The sequence below is a fragment of the Ascidiella aspersa genome, chromosome 6 (genome assembly GCF_963924565.1).
Source record: "Ascidiella aspersa chromosome 6, kaAscAspe10.2, whole genome shotgun sequence".
NCBI lineage: Eukaryota > Metazoa > Chordata > Ascidiacea > Phlebobranchia > Ascidiidae > Ascidiella > Ascidiella aspersa.
This window is the reverse complement of record NC_139452.1, coordinates 20,681,934-20,700,564: the sequence shown is the minus strand read 5'-3', so window position 1 is coordinate 20,700,564 and position 18,631 is coordinate 20,681,934. Positions and strand designations below refer to the sequence as shown.

General features: G+C 33.2%; 1 protein-coding gene across 2 annotated transcripts; it reads right to left on the bottom strand.

Annotated features, from left to right (window-relative positions):
• Positions 1 to 1,669: 1,669 nt before the first annotated feature.
• On the bottom strand, positions 1,670 to 17,228 carry LOC146140691 (EVI5-like protein). 2 transcript variants are annotated; one of them, XM_083392948.1, is made up of 18 exons: positions 16,166 to 17,228; positions 15,692 to 15,792; positions 12,888 to 13,055; positions 12,646 to 12,721; positions 12,215 to 12,452; positions 10,145 to 10,369; positions 9,866 to 10,066; positions 8,850 to 8,993; positions 8,699 to 8,788; positions 8,301 to 8,401; positions 7,665 to 7,812; positions 6,523 to 6,649; positions 5,367 to 5,479; positions 4,844 to 5,008; positions 4,316 to 4,492; positions 3,911 to 4,057; positions 3,296 to 3,391; positions 1,670 to 2,879 (listed from the first exon to the last, which is right to left on the bottom strand). In XM_083392948.1, the coding sequence occupies exons 2-18, from the start codon at positions 15,699 to 15,701 to the stop codon at positions 2,526 to 2,528; spliced, it is 2,580 nt and encodes an 859-aa protein (XP_083249074.1). In that variant the 5' UTR covers positions 15,702 to 15,792; positions 16,166 to 17,228; the 3' UTR covers positions 1,670 to 2,525. The 2 variants fall into 2 exon arrangements, with proteins under 2 accessions (XP_083249074.1, XP_083249073.1); XM_083392947.1 differs by having other exon boundaries at positions 16,171 to 17,228.
• Between the last annotated feature and the right edge of the window lie 1,403 nt (positions 17,229 to 18,631).

Sequence of the window (18,631 nt, the reverse complement as noted above, 5' to 3'; positions counted from 1 at the left end):
AAATGCAAAACTTTTTCAATTTTGTCTTTTAGACTGTGTTAGTGTAATAGAGCAATTTAAGTAACACTATAAAATTTGTGTGTTTTGCAGGTCCACAGACCAATTTTCTCAGTTTTCTTGTCTTTTTTACAGTTCTTTATTGTCAACATTTTTATACTGCCGTGTTTGTTTTACTTCAATACTATATTATTTCTATATTTTCCTGGATGGTAATTGTTTAGAAGATTTAGTAAGAATTTGCAAGTGTAAATAATTACAGTCAGATATGTCACAACAAGTATAAGTGTTTCAAAAGTTCAAAAACATCGTTATTATGTTTCTTTTTTGCGCATTATACCGTAGTTGCGAACGTAATTTGTAACTTCATTGCAAACATAATTTGTAGGGCATGGAGTCCAAACTATTACGCAAACATAACAATGTAAACGCTTTCAATAACCTAGTTTTACAACGTAGTTTCCAACGTCGCATGAACTTTGTCCGGATCACACATTTTTACGTAAAAATAAAGTCTGTGATAAACTTATAAATAACGTCGCTGAACATCGTAATTTGCAACGTCTAATCTACGTCGTCTGGAATAGACACTTCTACGTAAAAACAACGTTCATGATAAAGGTATAAATAACGTAGTTGCACAACGTCGCATCTAGGTCGTAAAGTGTCGACGCTTTTACGTGAAAATAACGTTCATGATAAACGTCTAAATAACGTAGTTGCACAACGTCGCATCTACATCGTTTGGTGTCGACGCTTTTACGTGAAAATATCGTTCAGGATAAACGTATAAATAACGTCGCTGAACATCGTAATTTGCAACGTCTAATCTACGTCATCTGGAGTAGACACTTCTACGTAAAAATAACGTTTATGATAAACGTATAAATAACGTAGTTGCACAACGTCGCATCTAGGTCGTAAAGTGTCGACGCTTTTACGTAGAAATAACGTTGGTTGCAACGTCTTATCGACCAAACTTAAACCAAAAATCTACGTCGCTGCGACGTCAAATTGTTAGCTGGGAACATACCACTTTGACAACTTGAACGTGAGTACAGTAATTAGTGCGAACTAATCAAGTGTAGAAGTGCAGCTGTACATGCAATTGTTACGCTACACAAGGCCTAAATCAGCCTAACTGAAGACGCTGACATTTAGGACTAATCCGGGGTGCACATCTTCTTAGCTATTAACAGCCGTCTAAAAAGTCTGTAGTTTTCTAATGGCCGCTAGTAAGAATACTGGATAATATTGGATCGGAGCCGATACCCAATGTTAAGTGATTCTAGGAAAGTATCAGCGCCGGTCTGATACCAAATAAAAGTATTTTTAGCCATGACTATCGTTTCCAAAAGAGTCATTTCTACCTGGAAAGGCAAACTTATAAAACATATTAAGTTAACTGTAGGTAAGTAACTAAGCTTATAAACGCTAAAGCAGTTTTTACCTAATATTCTGGAAAATTATTGAGCGTTTTAATTTCTGCTTGGTGTTAGTCACTTTGGAAAGGGTTAGACTTGTCACTGCTTGCTACCAGCAAAACGTTAAAAAACGTAACTGCACGCCAATAAAAGATTTTTTTTGTTCCGTTGTACATTTTCTGTTTGATAAAACTGGGGTGTCTCGAGTTTCCTCTATGCAAATTAATTACTTACAGTACTAATGACAATATATTAGATAATTTATTACAAACAAATGGAGAAATACATAAATCAACATATTACATATATATCATCATTGGCAAGGAAGAAAAATGTGTTGATAAAACTAAAATGATGTGAAATACATTTCACCCAAATTAGCGTAGATGTGGAAGGCCATATGGGAAATTAAAAACAACAATATGTAGAGATCATAAGAAAAGTAATACAGTCTCGTATTTCTAAAATAAAAATATTGAAAAATAATTTTACTATACCAGATTATTTTCAAAATAGCACATTTAAACATTAGATCATTACTTTTTTAATATAAGTTTTAAAATAGTAAGCAGAAATAGTGCAGATCATTGACAAATTAGCCACAAATATATATTGAAGTAGAAATACCTTGTTCTTAGCAACAAACACAAATCAATTTTTATAACAGTGCGACAAAACGGTATATCATGATTTTAAAATGTAAAATGAGTACAGTAACCAACTAATTTTTTTTAAAGTTATTGAAATATTTTGTATTCTGTTTATTTTTACCTTTGTTCAAAATATCATGTCAAATATCATTTACATTTTTATTATGATATAGTTCGATATTTAAAAAATGGCATTTTTAGATCTAAAATGTGATAAAGCGACTAATATACTAAATTTGGAAACATTTTATAAGATCTAAATATAACCTTTCAAATAAGGAAGAATGACATAAATTTTTACACATACCACTAACAAAGGCACGGTAGAACCGGAAGGGGTCAATACTGATAGCTTAGGTAACGCTTAAAATTATTCAAGAGCCTGGGGCAACAAGTGCTACCCGGGAATGTATTGCACACTGAATAGAATGAATTGTTAAACGCGAATAGTGCATTATGATGCAGCAGAAATAGTTGTGCCAGATTCGACAAATGGATCGTTTGCATCTTCTGCTTTAGGCAATACTTGGTCACCTCTAACAATACTGTTATCAAAATCAGACAAGTCATGCGATGTAACTGTTGCATCAAACAGAAGTTCCAAATCATCACTAGAATCAGAATCGAGATGACTGTCTTCCATAAACTCGCTTTTGTTGGAGCCGGATCCGCTATATTGCTGCCCAAGTCTGGTAATTTGACGCTGCTGTTTCAAGATTTTACTTTGCAGTTGTCTTATTATACCAGAGGAGTCTGGGACTTGTATGCCAGAGGTGACATCCGCAGATTGAGCACATGACTCGGCGTTCTGTAACATGTAACATACACATATAAATATTTAACAATTAAATTCAGGCTAATAGTAGTTGTTAGGAACTTTTTTGCTATGAAACCTAATAGAAGCAATGGTTCAAGAAATAAAGCATTGTTTAGCCGGGATGTGCAACAGTTTACACCAACAGACCAATATATTGGTATCCAGATTAACCACCGACAATTTTGATTTTTCAACAACTTTGCATTTGGCTTTTACAATTAGAATGGCTTGCATATTTCACCACTTTATATGTGAACTCCTTAACCGAAACCTTAACTCTATTCTTCAGGTGTGCATTAGTCAGTAGTGGTTACAACTAAAACTTTCATCACTTTTACCTGATTTAGAGTACGATATATTTTACTATTATCACACAAATTAATATTTATAGAGTGTAAACAAGTTACCTGAAACTTGAGCGTTGAAATTTCCTGCTGCATCTCTGCAATTTTCATTGTACTGTCTGCTTCTCGAATTCTTAATGACATAACGGCTTCCTGATTCTGAAATTACATCATGTAAAGAAAAATACAGGGTGAACGGTTGTTGTATATTTTTTTAGTGGGGTGCTACTGTGTTTTAAAATGAGGGTAGTGTGCATTAATACTATATCTGCAGGGTGTATAGTGACGTTTTACTGATTTCTTGGGAGTTTAATATGTTAGGGTTGTTATAGTCCAAATGTTGTTTTCTGTTTAGGTACTTCAACAGGCAAAAGCGAATGTTGCCCGATGTTATAAATTGGGCATGGTGCAGTTTTATAATATAGCTTGTCAGGGGTGTTTGTCACAGATGTTAATGGAATGTAAATTTCCAAACAACATATCCTAACTTGGAATTTTAACGCAATCAACAGAATAATGTTTTGCCCCCAGATATTTGTTTTTCGTGGGGAATACAGGTCAAAACTTGAAAAAACAGAAAGTGGCCAACTAAAATTTTTTAAATGTTTAAACTTTAAAACTCTCTATTTTTAAATGTGAAATAAAGGGGCCTCATAGGAAACAAACACTTTCCCTTACTTTGCTCTCCAAATGGGCCAGACGGGCATTTGATTCATTAATCTGCTGCTGCAACACTTTTTCATTATCTGTTGCTACCCTGCATCTTTCTTGAAGCAGCGACATTTTATCTTCAGCACGTGAAATCTGGCCAGAACACACTTGATTCTGCAAAATCAAAATAAATATTGATTTAGACTTTTTTGTAGAATGAGGCTTTAAAAACACTACCTACAATGTTTTTTCTACATAAAGTATACTTATAATTGGTCATAACATATACATTTGGGGTTGCAATTCTGTATTACTTACTGTTTAAACAAAAACAAAATATTTTCGTTCAAAAAATGTATTTGTCTCTATCTTGTTTCTTTTTCAAAAAAATATTTTTATTTATCTGTAGAAAAATAAAAAAATCTATCTTACAGAAATTTCAAGCTCAGTTTGTCTTTGTTTGGATTCAGCAAGTTGGTTGGCAAGCTTTGTTTCTCGAAATTGTGCTGAAATAAGTTCTTCTTGCAGTTCTTGCAAAGCAACTTTACTTGTCTTGCTGTTAGAATTTAGCATAGTTCTCCGTGATGAATTTGTCCGATTTAAATGTTTCTGAAAGATTTGACAACATATCCATGGTGCATTTTCAAATAGTGAAGAAAATATCTTAACTATTGTATAATGCAATAGCTAACCAACATTCTAAAATGTGACGCAAAAAACATTTGTACTCAAAGGTTATCGCCAGGTACAAAATAACATGAGTTGATGCAAAAGTCATTCGCGATGGGCTCATTTAAAATTTATTATTTTTTAGGACCACAAAAAAAAAATACACGGACCACATTAAATTGACAGTGACTTTAACTAGATTGATCCTTTTATGTATTTTTACAGCACTTTAAATTTCAACCAAGCGCCTGTAAGGAAACCAAATCTGAAAATATCTTAATGATATAATACCTGCCAACTTTCTTCTAACATGTGCAGCTTATTAGTTAAATCTTTCATGGCACATTTGGATTCTGCCTCATTCGCCTTTACAGCTTCTAGTTCAACTTGCAAAGTAAGAACTTTTGACTGGTCTTTCAATTCACGAATTTTTTCTTCAAGATCACAAATTTTCTCCTGTCAATAAAATCAGTGGTTTAGCATGGTATAAAATAACAGTCACTATATTTGGTTAGTTGCGCCACATAAAGTAGCAATTAGGTTAGCTACATATATTCAAAAATTTATGTAGTACAATAACAAGGTGTTTTAACATCATTTACCAGTGAATGTTATTTAAGTCACTTCAGGCATATTAGGGGAATACTAAGGTGTCTTAAAGCTCCTGACCTCAACATACTTTTGGCCATTTTTTTACAGTATTAAAGCAGCTTAGCAAAAATCACAAAAGTTTCTTGTAAATAAGTAATAAGTTTTTTTCTGTTTGGCTGTGTCGACAGTTAAGAAACTAGAAATGAGATGGATGAAAACATACCTGTAAATCGCCTATGGTTGAACATGCTTCGGCTTCCTGTAGTTTGGCCTGAACAAGATCTTGCTGCAAATGTAGCACAAACGTCTCTGAGTATTGATTGCAATTTTCAATACCTGCATGACAGTTTCAACTTACGTAATTTTGTAAGCAGTGGTTTATACCTTGTAGGTATGGTTACCCCAATGAACCTAATGAACGACTGTCAATCATCCAATGACTGACTGGAAAATGCAGCATTTCATATCATTGTTAATATAAGACGTGAGATATTTTATTCAAGATATGCCAGTCCATCAAACTTGCTTCACAGCAATAAGGTTGGAGTTTATTAATTTATTGAAACCTAATGCTGTTTTTAAAGTCAATCTAAAGGTTTAAAATATTTATTCCTATATATAAGCAACGGGGATGCTATGATGTTAGAAAATACAGTGTTATGCAAAACTAAACAGACAATGAACACATACAAATCGACTAAAAAAATAATAATCCTACTTACCCAAAAAAATGTTAAGTTATCTATTTGGGAGTAACCCCTCAGGTAAGCAACCATTGTTTTAAAGCACTAACTTCGAGACAACAATGTTAATATATGTTTTGCTTCGGTAATGCATGTTCTATTTTTCTTTATTGCCTAAAATGATAGCACTCATATATTTTAAACATGTTAATTAAAGTGAATAAACCATTTAAGTTTGACAACAAATGCGACAAATACTTCAAATTAGTAGTGTTTTGAGCTTTTTCTTCATATCCAGTGGACCTTTAAAGCCAGTTTTAAAGGATTTGAATAGAATCTTCACTAAAACTCCTTAAATGTAATTACACAGGGGTGCCCACACCATGTAGGTGCAAAAAGTAAATTTGCAAGGCACTATTTTTCATTCTTGCATAGGTGTGTCTTGCACAACATTGTTGTCCAAGAATTAATGCTAGATTTATCAAAGATGCAAGACCAATCTTGAGTTTTTATAAGAGTTTGTACTGGGCTAAAAAAGGGCAGTTGATGTAGGTATCACAAATAATAAATGTAAATAGGGAAAAATACATTGCAAAAGAAGCTGCAATAAACAAATAAAACACCAGATATTGCCTTAACTTCATTTAAAACTATATTATATGCATAATTTATAATGCTAGTGTTAAACAACAGTACCATCTTCTTCAACTACTGCAGAATTCAATGAACCAGTTTGACTGAGTTTGGCTTGCCTCTTAGCAATACTAAGCTCCTTTCCCATTATAATTTTTTCTTCTGCCTCCAGTGCACGATTCACTCGATCCTGCAAAAAAAGGTAAATCAGTAAAAAACAAATAAAATACTATTAACACCGATACATGCAAAAATGTTTTAGTGTTTGTTAGTTTCTAGGTTATGAAGTAGGATGATAAAATCCGTTTAATCAGGACACAATGTTGTTATTTTTTTTATTGATTAAAATGAAACCAAAACAGTTGCCATCCTGGGTCTGATATAAGATGTGTTTTCAGTAAGATAAAGTCTTGTATATGTCTTCACTAACCGGAAAAGTAGCCAACAATGCTTTTAGACTTTATTGTTTCCTGACGTGTGTATTTAAACTCATTCTGACAAAACTAAAGCAAATAAATAAGATTTAACAATCGTATTTCCAAATTATTATTCACTTGAGGAATATAACAAAGAAGGGTTTGAATAGTCAGTTGTTTATGGATAAAAAAGTTTTGAGGACCACTAGTTTAGGCAATGATAGTCCATCCTTTGGTTCCAACAGTTTGTTTACAACAAATAAAATCATTTTCTAGACACCGATTAGTCACTGGGTGGAAAATGTTACACCAATCAACAATAATAATTTATTTGTTTGCTTCGAAATCACAGAAAAGATAAGCAAAAATCTTTCTTTTTTAATAAGATATGCCATAGGGTCACTTTAAACTAGATTTAGTAAAAATAAAGGATTTTGTCACCGTCAAAATGCATTCAACATAAAACGAGCAGTGGCTATTGGGCAAACATAGGGTTTTGTCAGGTACACCCTTATCGAACCACTTGTTTCAAACAGTGAAATGTGGAAACAGGTTGTGCCAGATCGACAGGAATTTGTAATCACATCTTTGCAAAGATTTTAAAGTTTTCTTTATGCCCTGGGGATAAATTGTAAAATGGAGCAAGAAAATAAAGGAGGAGTTAAGTTTGGTCACCAATCACCATGCATTTCAACCAATGGCTATAAGCTACTAGCATTAACCTACAACATTAAACTATTTGGTGGAATTTTTTTTACCAAAATATATTACTTAAAGCTAAATACTAACTTGAATAAGTTTATCAGCCAATACTCCATTTTCTGCTTCAAGGGCATCAATTCTTTGTCTTAATAATCTGTTTTCTGTATGAAGCTTTCTGATTTCAACTTGTTCTTCTTGTTCTTTAGTTCTCATTGCCATATAATCTTTTTCCAATCTACAACATAAGACAATTAAGCACTAACAAGTAATATATACATTTAGCAATGTAATTTGTAGTTGTGATAAACTAAAACCGAATTTCTATCACTTAAACCCAAAGATTTTATGAAATTAATTGTTGGTTTTCAAAGTAAAGGTACACTTTACAAAAATTGTTTATATTACAATTTTGGTTCATATAAAACTTTTACAAGTTCTTCTTTCCCGTTTTTATTGTTTATGAATATTAAAAGTAGCAGCATGTTTTTTCCAAGGCACATGATTCTGGTAATAATATAAAAATGTGGGATCAATTTCAGACACTCTCTTACAGTGTTATATTGTTACTTTTTGACATTATATATAATGACACAATTAACACAACTTTTAAAAAAATCAAAATAGGCATCCAAATAAAAAAGCATAATGACTTTGGATGGCATATTGTACCAAACACCAAGTGACATAGGCTTTTTGAGAAAGCATGCCAAACAACATAAATACCTTTTCATTTTCTTTGGATTATATTTAACAAGAAGGTACGCCTTTTGAAATAACATGTCAGGATTATTATTGTAAAACTCAGTTAATTCCTTTTGGATCAGCTGCAAAAAATAAATAGATAATTTTAATAAATTTTATATGTTAGATTTAATTCTAATTAAAATACTAATACTACATTAACAAATTTTTGCTAATAAAAATGCAGCTTTTTTTACCTTAAAAGAACCCTAGTTTTATTTATTTTTTTGATTGTACAGGTAGGACTAAGTCAGTTGCTGTACTACATAGATGTAACAACTCCACTGAGGGAAAAGGTGAGTGTATGTTTGTTTGTTTGTTAACAAAAATGGTAAATATAAATTTGATATTCAGGTTTTTCAGTGCAAGATTGTATTTACCTTAAGCATTCCCTCCATGTCTAACTGCATTAATTGCTGCTGGCTTTCTAGCAAAATGGCCAAGCCAAGTCGAAAAATAATCTCCATTCCCTGCAAAATTTGTATGGAAAGGTTTTTCGGTAAAGAATCCGTGTTATTAAATATACTTTACCTCTGAAATAAAAACGTCCATAATGCGTGAGGCAAGTGGTAAATTAAAAGTTGTTGCAAATAGAGTTAAAAACCACGATGAAGCAAACATGGACGTATGAAATGCCTGGGCTTGAAAGTGCATCATTAAATCTGGTGAATGTTCCTGTTTAAAATATATTAATTATTAACCTATCAATTATATTTGCAATGTGTACACATCTGTAACAAAGTGCATTGTGCATGTTGTAAAATAAAGTAAACTTTGAAAACAATTTTTGGCATAGCTCAAATACAGGCATGTAAACTGACTGCCAAAAGTTGCAAAATAAGCCACCTTTTTTCTGCTAGCCACCGGCCATGTGATGGGCTTATTGAGTTAAATTTATTGAGACTAAGGGTTACAGCATTTAGTTTAAACCTTATTTGACCTAATTTATGGCTGGCGTGATAGATTGCCAAACATACTGACACAATACGTAGGGTTCTTAGTTTTTCCTCACCCTAACCATGTGTCTTTGTTAGATTCAGAAGGGTGTATTTTGTTTTTATAATTGTTATGAAAGTCATAGTTTGATTTGGGCATTAAAAATAAACTTGTTAATCTTTTAAATTGCTATAAATATTTACTTCATGACAGGCGTTGCCCACCAACTCCTGTATCACCAAAAAAATGAATGATGTGCATTTTTACACTTAAACCATATCTGCACTTATTATGCGCTTTTATATTGATATGGAAATCTCTAGGTTAGTAAAAGATCATAATGCAAAAAGTTACACTGGAAGCACATGGATTTAATTACTACAACACAATATTAGTTGAAGGTGGTTCAAAGGGAAAAGTTTCAAAAGAATCACCTAAAAATTAAAATATTTCCTGGTCGAACAAAACTCAAAAACACAACATGCACTATGTTTTACTATATATTTTCATGGATTTTTCTTTTGTGGTTAAAAAAGTACAATACATTTTCTAAAATTGTTTTAGCATTATAGTTATATGGGATAAAACAACACAAAAATAAATAACAAAACCTGTATCATATTTTCGAGTTGGTATATACAAAGTCCAAGCTCAGCCATTGATGGTTTAAACAAATCTCGCAGGCGGTATTCTTGCATTAATGTTGCAAACACAGCAAAAGTTTCCTCTTCAGGCATTTGCATTAAAAGCAATCCCACTATAAATGCACTCCCTTGGCAGTATCCTACTTCTCGGTCTATCAAGGAATATGCCTATATAAAAAACATTAGAATTTATGTTAAAACATTAGAAAAAACAGAATTGTTAATAAAACAATAACAAAAGCACACCTTGATAACATTAAATAAAACTTCCTGGCCAACCCCATCTTTGTCCTTAAAGTAATCCTGTTCAGGATAAGTCCTTGCTATATCCCTGCGTATCAGTTTTTCTGAGGGTGATGACTGCTTAAGAAATTCAGCATATTTGGCTTTTAGAGGGGAGTTATGAGCTGTGCAAAGAAGTTGCCACACTAAGCCACGGAAATGATGAGGAATTCCACAGCGAATCATCTCCTTTAAACCAAAATAGGTGCAACAATTTGTGAAACACAGGATAAGTTGCACAACAAAGGCTAAATGATTTTGCTAAAAATAAGTTATAATCTGGCAAAGCAATTGGCAAAGCAATGTTGTTGTTTTTTTTTGTTTTCTTTCCTGTTTTTTTTTTGGGCGTACTGTAGAGTCAAAGCTGGACTCGGGACTCGACAAAATCTTACATTTAGCCGGAGTCAAACTCGGGTTTATTTTTTTGGCCGGAGTCGGACTCGTTTTTTTTTTAACCGACTCCGCAGCCCTGATTGCAACGGGTCCGCCAGGCAAAATTTTTTGAAAAGTTTGGGAACCGCTGCTTTAGCCTGTGTCTTGCAATCAAGAAAGCGAACGCTGGTGCTGATGATAAGTTGCAGACAGATTAACATTGGCATGAACTACATTTGCTGCCGAACTTGCCACAAAAATCTTGCCACAAATAAACACTTTTAAAGTTGCAAGTAAAATTTTAGGCAGTGGAAATTTCTCTGGCCATCTGTGTAGTTGAGTTGCGAGTTAAAACTTCCCATTATGGTCCATTGCTTTTAAATCTCACTTAGTAAGTTAAGTTTCCTTTTAATTTAATATTTGGAAAAAATTTGGAAAAAAAAATATGAAAAAGTAGGTTTCATACAGTTGAATTTCCCCAAGATGCAATAGTCCATTGATTAATTTTGTGTTGGTAATTCACAGGTGTGTGACATAAGAGTCCTATGAAAAAAGAAGTAAAATGCCTACGCAGTACCCACATTCAGTTTCTTTACCCTCATTCATAGAATTATTTATATATGTATATTTTAGTTGCTAAAAATACTGGCTGTTGATCCCTTGTAAGTGAGGATGTATGTACAAAAGTGATGCTGCAGGCAATGTTGTCATTGTTGTTTCTCGACATGTTCCCCTTTGAGCCTGTGCAGCTCAGTTGGTATAGCAACAGTCCCGACTTTATTTAAATCTTAAGCTACGTGAGTTTTTCCAGACTTAAAATATTTTTGTTTTTATAACATAAGCATATAAAATTGTGGATATTTGGCCATCAAAAGTTAATATATTCAGCAGAGCTAAAAAAACTATACAAAAAAAAATTGGACTATTCATAACACATAGAAATATATTTAAAAAATTCGACTTGGAAATTTTTAGGGTTGGTAAATAACTAAGTGAATCTTAAATTGCAAAAAGTAAAAGTAAACACATAATAATATTGGGTAAGTAAACTTTTTGCAAATAGTAAAGAATGATAAACATATTTTGCTTTGTGTGTTTAGCATAAACTAAGCTTGTTTGTTTTGCACCTTCCTATACTGCAGCTAATAGGTTAGATGTAACATAGTACAATGCTCTGATGCAACGCTTTGGAGTCTCATGTATGACATAAGAGTAGGACAAGGACACACTTGAAAATTACACTAAAAACATATTGAATAGGAAATACTATTAATTTGCACAACTATTGCAAAACACTGACAACAAACCATTTACTCAATTACGGTCACTTGATCCCTGTTGCAATCCAGTTCGATTTTTGAGAAACATTGTTGGATTTTAGGTCAAGAATATATTTGTGCAAGTTTTACTGTTAAAAATGTCTTTACCCAATCAAAATATATAAAATGCATATTTCATTTTATCCAAAGCGTGTATGAAGTAAAACTTCAAAAACATACTATGTATCACTTAACTTGTTTAAAATAGCAAAGTGCGGTAAGAAACATTTCTATGGAGACAGTAAAACGAATAACAGTATACATATTTAATCATCAGAAAAGTACATGGAAAACTATACAAACCTTAATCATATCTGTAAAAATTAATTATCCTTTTACTTACCCTTAACTGCTTAGGATTTCGTTTTTTGAATTCTTCCCAATCATTGACAATCTGGCCCCACATAATCCAAGTTTTACTATTGGAATTGTGCACAACAACTGTACTTTTAGTGCTTTCGCCCAAAACTGAAACATTGTTAGTGGACAAAGGTGAACTGGAATTGTTGCTCTCTCTTCCAGAAGTTAAAGAAACCTCACTGCTCACAGATTTCAATGATTTGCGATCAGCTTCCAATATTCTAAATGGAAATATTAGGATAAACAAAAGCAAACGTGTTTTCTATGTGCATAATGACACTGATCTCATTCTGCATTGAGTTGTTTTCTTACACTTAATATAGTTTTATAAGTCTGAATGTTTAGTTTACTAAACCTTATAATAATGGAATACAATTCTGATACATGTAAGGCATTTGGCAATAATGTACATACCTATTTTGCTTCTCAATTTTTTCAAGCAATTCCAGATCATCTCGATTTAAATCTTGATTCCCACTTGTTGCATTTCCTACACAAGCAACGTTAAACACGAAAAACTTTTAAACAAAAAGGTTCACTTCATAATAAAGTAATCTAATTAAGTACTGTCTGTTGGTATATCAATCCCATAATTTTTTCAATCTGTAATAATTACAAGATTATTATTAACAGAACAACATATATAAATTAGGTACCTGGATGTGATAATTTGTCGTGTAGGATTGCAGGCTTTGAAATAACACTTATTCCTCCAGTGGATCTGCTGGAATAAGTAGATGAGTCCCCTCTGTTTGTAGTAGGAATATTACTTGCAGCTGATGGAGATCCAACTAAATCCCTCATTTTTTGACGAAAATTACCAGCTAGAAACATAAAACCTCTAATAATTTTTGTATAATATTTTTATCTTAGACAAAAGTTCGATGTGAATTTCTATGAACTAACAAAGCAAATATTCTAGACCTGGGTTGGCCAACACACGGCTCGCGCTGCATGCGGCTCTTTACCCAGTTATATGTGGCTCTTACGTTCATGTTGCCTTATGATTTTTTTGGAATTTTTCGAGTTCCTTAGGTTAAGTTACGGATTATTGTTGGTTTTGACTCTGACTGTTTGCCTAAGGCCATTGTATTTTTACTAACACTTTTGAAACGGAAAAAATGTGCCCAAATAATATTGATATACAACATTATATCAAGAAATATGTATTTTATATTCTAAATTACAATTTTGTCAAATTTAATGAAATAAAGGCACTTTTTTCACTTTGTGGTTCTGAGTAAGAAATGGATTGATAGGCCATTCATTTCGTTCCATGTGTGTAAGGTGTGGCTCTTAGCGGTTTACTAAGTAACAAATGTGGCTCTTGGTATCTGATTGGCTGGCCACCCCTGATCTACACAAATTTCAACAGTTTTAAAAAATACGGTTATTTTTCTGTAGCAATTTGTAATGCAGGTTATTGGGTACCAAATATATGTTGTAGTTATAAGACATTTCTAGCAAGTTCTCTGTTTAAACACAAGCAATAGTGGATAGCAATATTATAAAAATATAGTATTTTGAAGTAACAGCAAAATAATCTAGCAAAGCTAGCAATTCAGGTCAGACACATTAACCAGATCTTAAAAAGATATATATATATTTCGCCAACTAAGGCATCGTCAGTATATCTGAATAAAAACAAACGCAACAGTATAAGAAAGAGTCAGAAAACATTAAAGTTTAAATAAAACAAAGTAAAATAACTAAAATATAAAAGCTGTTAAATAGTAATGGCATCCAAGTTGTACAACCCCTGTACAGAAGCAATAAGAACGGGTCGAGAGAAACGCGGCAACGCAAAATAACGGCACAAAAACGGCAAGGCAAAAAGAAAAAATGGAGTAGAGGCGTAAGAAAACGATAAGAACTAGACAACTACTTAATTTGGGGCAGTACCATTTTTTGAATATTGATTCTGGCTTTAATTTTGTTAAGCCATCTATCCTCGCAAATGTCTAACATGTGGAACGGTGGCTGGGAAACAAACTGAACAATATAACAGCTAGAAATTAACGGTCTACAATCAAGTATATCGGGGTGGGATTGATTGTAGACCGTTAATTTCTTCGTATCGTTTTCTTACGCCTCTACTCCATTTTTTCTTTTTGCCTTGCCGTTTTTGTGCCGTTATTTTGCGTTGCCGCGTTTCTCTCGATCCGTTCTTATTGCTTCTGTACAGGGGTTGTACAACTTGGATGCCATTACTATTTAACAGCTTTTATATTTTAGTTATTTTACTTTGTTTTATTTAAACTTTAATGTTTTCTGACTCTTTCTTATACTGTTGCGTTTGTTTTTATTCAGATATACTGACGATGCCTTAGTTGGCGAAATATATATATATCTTTTTAAGATCTGGTTAATGTGTCTGACCTGAATTGCTAGCTTTGCTAGATTATTTTGCTGTTACTGATCAGGAATTAAGGTCGACATTTATCTTGCAAGGGTCAAGGTGATTTCTATTATTCACATATTCAGTGTATTTTGAAGTATATTGTATTCTTGACAAAATACCGGACATTGCCCAGGTGAATGGAGTATTTACCAGTTTAATTCTAAATGGTAAATGGCTACTGGTGTTGTCTCTTGGATGTAAGGTAACTATTCCTACATTAAGCCAGATAATTTGCAACATCCAACTGAATTTTATGTGGTTGAAGAAAACATATGAATCCATAATGCTATTTATCACTATTGTATATTACATTGTAACATGTGTAAATCTGCTAGCCTCGCGTTATAGCCAATGATTATAAAAATTAATGTTGACATGTAAAAAAAAGTATGTTACGGATAGCATAACATCAAGTTTGTAAAGCTCTTCTGGCAAATATAATTTTAATGAAAAAAAAAAAAAAAAATTACATTTGCCAGAAGAGCTCTACAAACTTGACATTATGCCTGGCAGCAATAGCTTATATTTTGGATAGCATAACATCTTTATCAGAGGGCTAAATGATGCAAAAATATTGCATAATTTTCGGAAAATAGAAATTGTAAAACATGTGATGTGTTTTTTTAGCATTTTAGGTGACCAGAAACCTGTGGGCTATTGTAAAATACCAAATGGGTTGGTCGTCCCTTAAACCGTTTAACTTATTGCTTTTTATTGTTATTATTTTTTATGGCCATGTAGATAATTGTGCTAACTATGTTTAAAAAAGTCCTGAATGTAACAATACAATTACCATTATATTTTTTTATAAAGAAATATTTAAAGAGTTTAATTTTTCTAGATTGTTATAATAAATTCTAAACATCACAATCACAACATAACAGAACTCAATTTGATAATGCAGATTCAAAATCAGTTAATCAAAAATAGCTAATTTATTAAACATTCTTGTGAGGTGATAACAACAAAAAAGAACTAAATAAAGCATTCCTACTACAGAACAAACAGAAATATATAATGTTTTGTATATATAGATACATATATTATTTTAGATAATACCTAAAGACATTGAGAATTGAATTTTTAGTGCCAAGTTGTTGAATGTATAGCATGATACAGTGGTTGAAAAGGTGTCCTATATCATCCCCACTTTGATCTAGCTGCACAGTGAATAAAAGGAATATCAGTACTTTTTATTAGGTAAATCATATAATATATATAAGGGGTGGCCAATACGTTGCTTGCCAAATCTCACCTTTCTTTCAAGGTAAAAAATGAACTCAACTTGAAACTACTCCTTACCATGTTAAATAAGTTGAAATATAAACTTATTCACTATGTACAACAGTCACACAAAAAAGGTACATTGTGATGTTGCTTTCTGTGACTTTTTTATCTGGTAGATCATGAGCCTTTAAAAAGTATATCAGTTGATCCAATCAAACATTAGTTGGCCACACCTGATATATATAACAAAACAACAAACTATGAAAAGTTATATTAATATTCATTTAAATAATAGAGTAAAAACACCTTACATCCGTCGTCCAAATGATTTTGGTTCACCAAAGATAGCAACACATCACATTTGACAACACTTTCAAAGTAACAGCTTGTTTCAGACCTAATAGAGAGTCTTCAAAAACTAAAACTATTTTAGAAACAAACTTTGTAATTAGGGCTGTTCAATAGGACATGGTAGGACAAGACACATTAGTTATCTGTCAGAAGTGTGGACTGTTGTGTGTACACCACAGCCTGAATGAATTCCATGATTTGTGAACGTCAAAGATTCCTAACAAAAGTTATTTCTTATATATATATATATACAAGTCGGAAATACTATTTTTCATTGTAACACAATATTTTCATGAGAAATGACGTCAATGGTCAATGGTATGAGGAAGCACTGTCGGAATGAGATGAATGAAGCTGTAGGAACAGAATGAACTGTCGGAATAGAATGAACTGTCGGAATGAAATGAACGAAAGCTGTAGGAACAGAATGAACTGTCGGAATGAGATGAACGAATCTGTTAGGGTTAGGTTTAGGGTTAGGATTGGGGTTAGGAATGAACTTTCGGAATAAAATGAACGAAGCTGTTTGAACAGAATGAACTGTCGGAATGAGATGAACGAAGCTGTTTGAACAGAATGAAATGTCGGAATGAGATGAACGAAGCTGTTTGAACAGAATGAACTGTCGGTATGAGATGAACGAAGCTTCCGACAGTTCATTCCGTTCCGACCATTCATCAAATTAGTTTCGGCCCTATTCATTCCATTCCAACAATTCCGACCATTCCGTAAATTAGTGAGCGTTCCGACCATTCATCATTCCGTAAATTAGTGTTACCCGGTTGCATAGCTAAAATGCATTTAATTAAATAAAATGTATGCCGCTGTAAATAAAGGACTTCCTTAAATAGAAGTGCTTCTGAAGTTTTGGGCATTTGATAGACTTTTTGCAACTAAACGCACTTTACTACGATTTTTTATGAAATGTACAACTACGGCGCGGCTGAAAGTGTAATTTTAGGGGATTTTTTGGCGCTCGTCTAGAATCCTACCACAACGAACATTATTTGGGTTAGGGTGCCGGTTAGCGTTTGGGTTTGGGTGAGTCCAGTAATAGTGTTAAACAATATTACTTGACCTAGCCACACCCAAACCGACACCCTAACCCACATATTATGCATTGCTTAATAATCATTTCAACGTTGTGGTAGGATTCTAGACCAGCGCCGATTTTTTTTTAACTTTCCAACCTGGACACAGTCTTTGGTAATTATACATTAATGCTGTCAGCATTTGGGTTACCCAAGAGCTTGCCAGCACACAACTAACCTAACTTCCAAAATCAATTTAACAATACAGAAAAGTGGCACAGAAGCCACTCTTTGCCATTAGCGAGTCAACATTAAACTAACAGTACTGTTACCATCAGAAGCAAAACTTCTGCTTTAAACATACAAACAATTTCAGAGTAACTTTACTCAAAACAATTTTGGGCACTGGTCAAGAATCCTACCACAACCCTCATTACTATTTGGGTTATGGTACGGGTTAACGTTTGGGTTTGGGTAAGTATAATAATACTTGACCCACCCACACCTAAACGCTATTCAGCACCCTAACCCAAATACTGTGTGTTGATTTAATATTTGTTTAAATGCTGCGGTACGATTCTTGACCAGCGCCAAATTTTGTTTAAACTGATAGGCTACAAGTTTAAAACATAGTTGTTATTTTCTTTGAACAAAAGTTGTACGCTCCTGCTAGATTGCGGTTACACTCATCCGAAATAGGTTTAGCCCCGGGCTACTGTAATCTTCTTCTGCAGAGTTGTTAAGCCAAATTAGTGCATTGTCCAAGACATCAGTCTAAAAGTCAGACTTTTCCACCCGTGGATGCCCTAATTGCCGTAAACCTCTTAGCTTAGAACTGCATTATTTTCTGACGGATCGGTTGACTGCGCACCGGCATTCGGAGGGCCGACGATATGTTTGGTTGGCCATGACCAGGGGCGGATCCAGGGGGCTCACATGTCCCCACAACTGTTCTTTCCTATTTAACCATAGAATTTAACTACGTAAATACAAGTTTTTTTTCATTTTTAATTTCAGTTATATTCGGTTCAGCCCAAAGAGATTAGCCCAAAGACGCCTTGATTCTCGATCATCTTGCCTCGGAAAATAAGGTTGGGCAATTTAAAACGATAATGGCGTTTTTCACTTAGTGCGAATCGATAACATCTTTGTAGCGTAGATTTTTATTTAAGTTAAGACTTCTCAAACTATTAACACTTAGCAAAACAAAATGAACAAACTGTGTGGTGTTCCTCAGGTTACATTGTAATGACGTACACGTTTAAATGAAGCTTTGTGACGTAACGTTTTGACGTAACTTGGTGACGTCTTCCCTGAAAAAAAAATGTTCGGAGTAATAAAAATTGGGAGCTTGACGTCACAACTCGCGTCATAATCACAATTAAAGTAA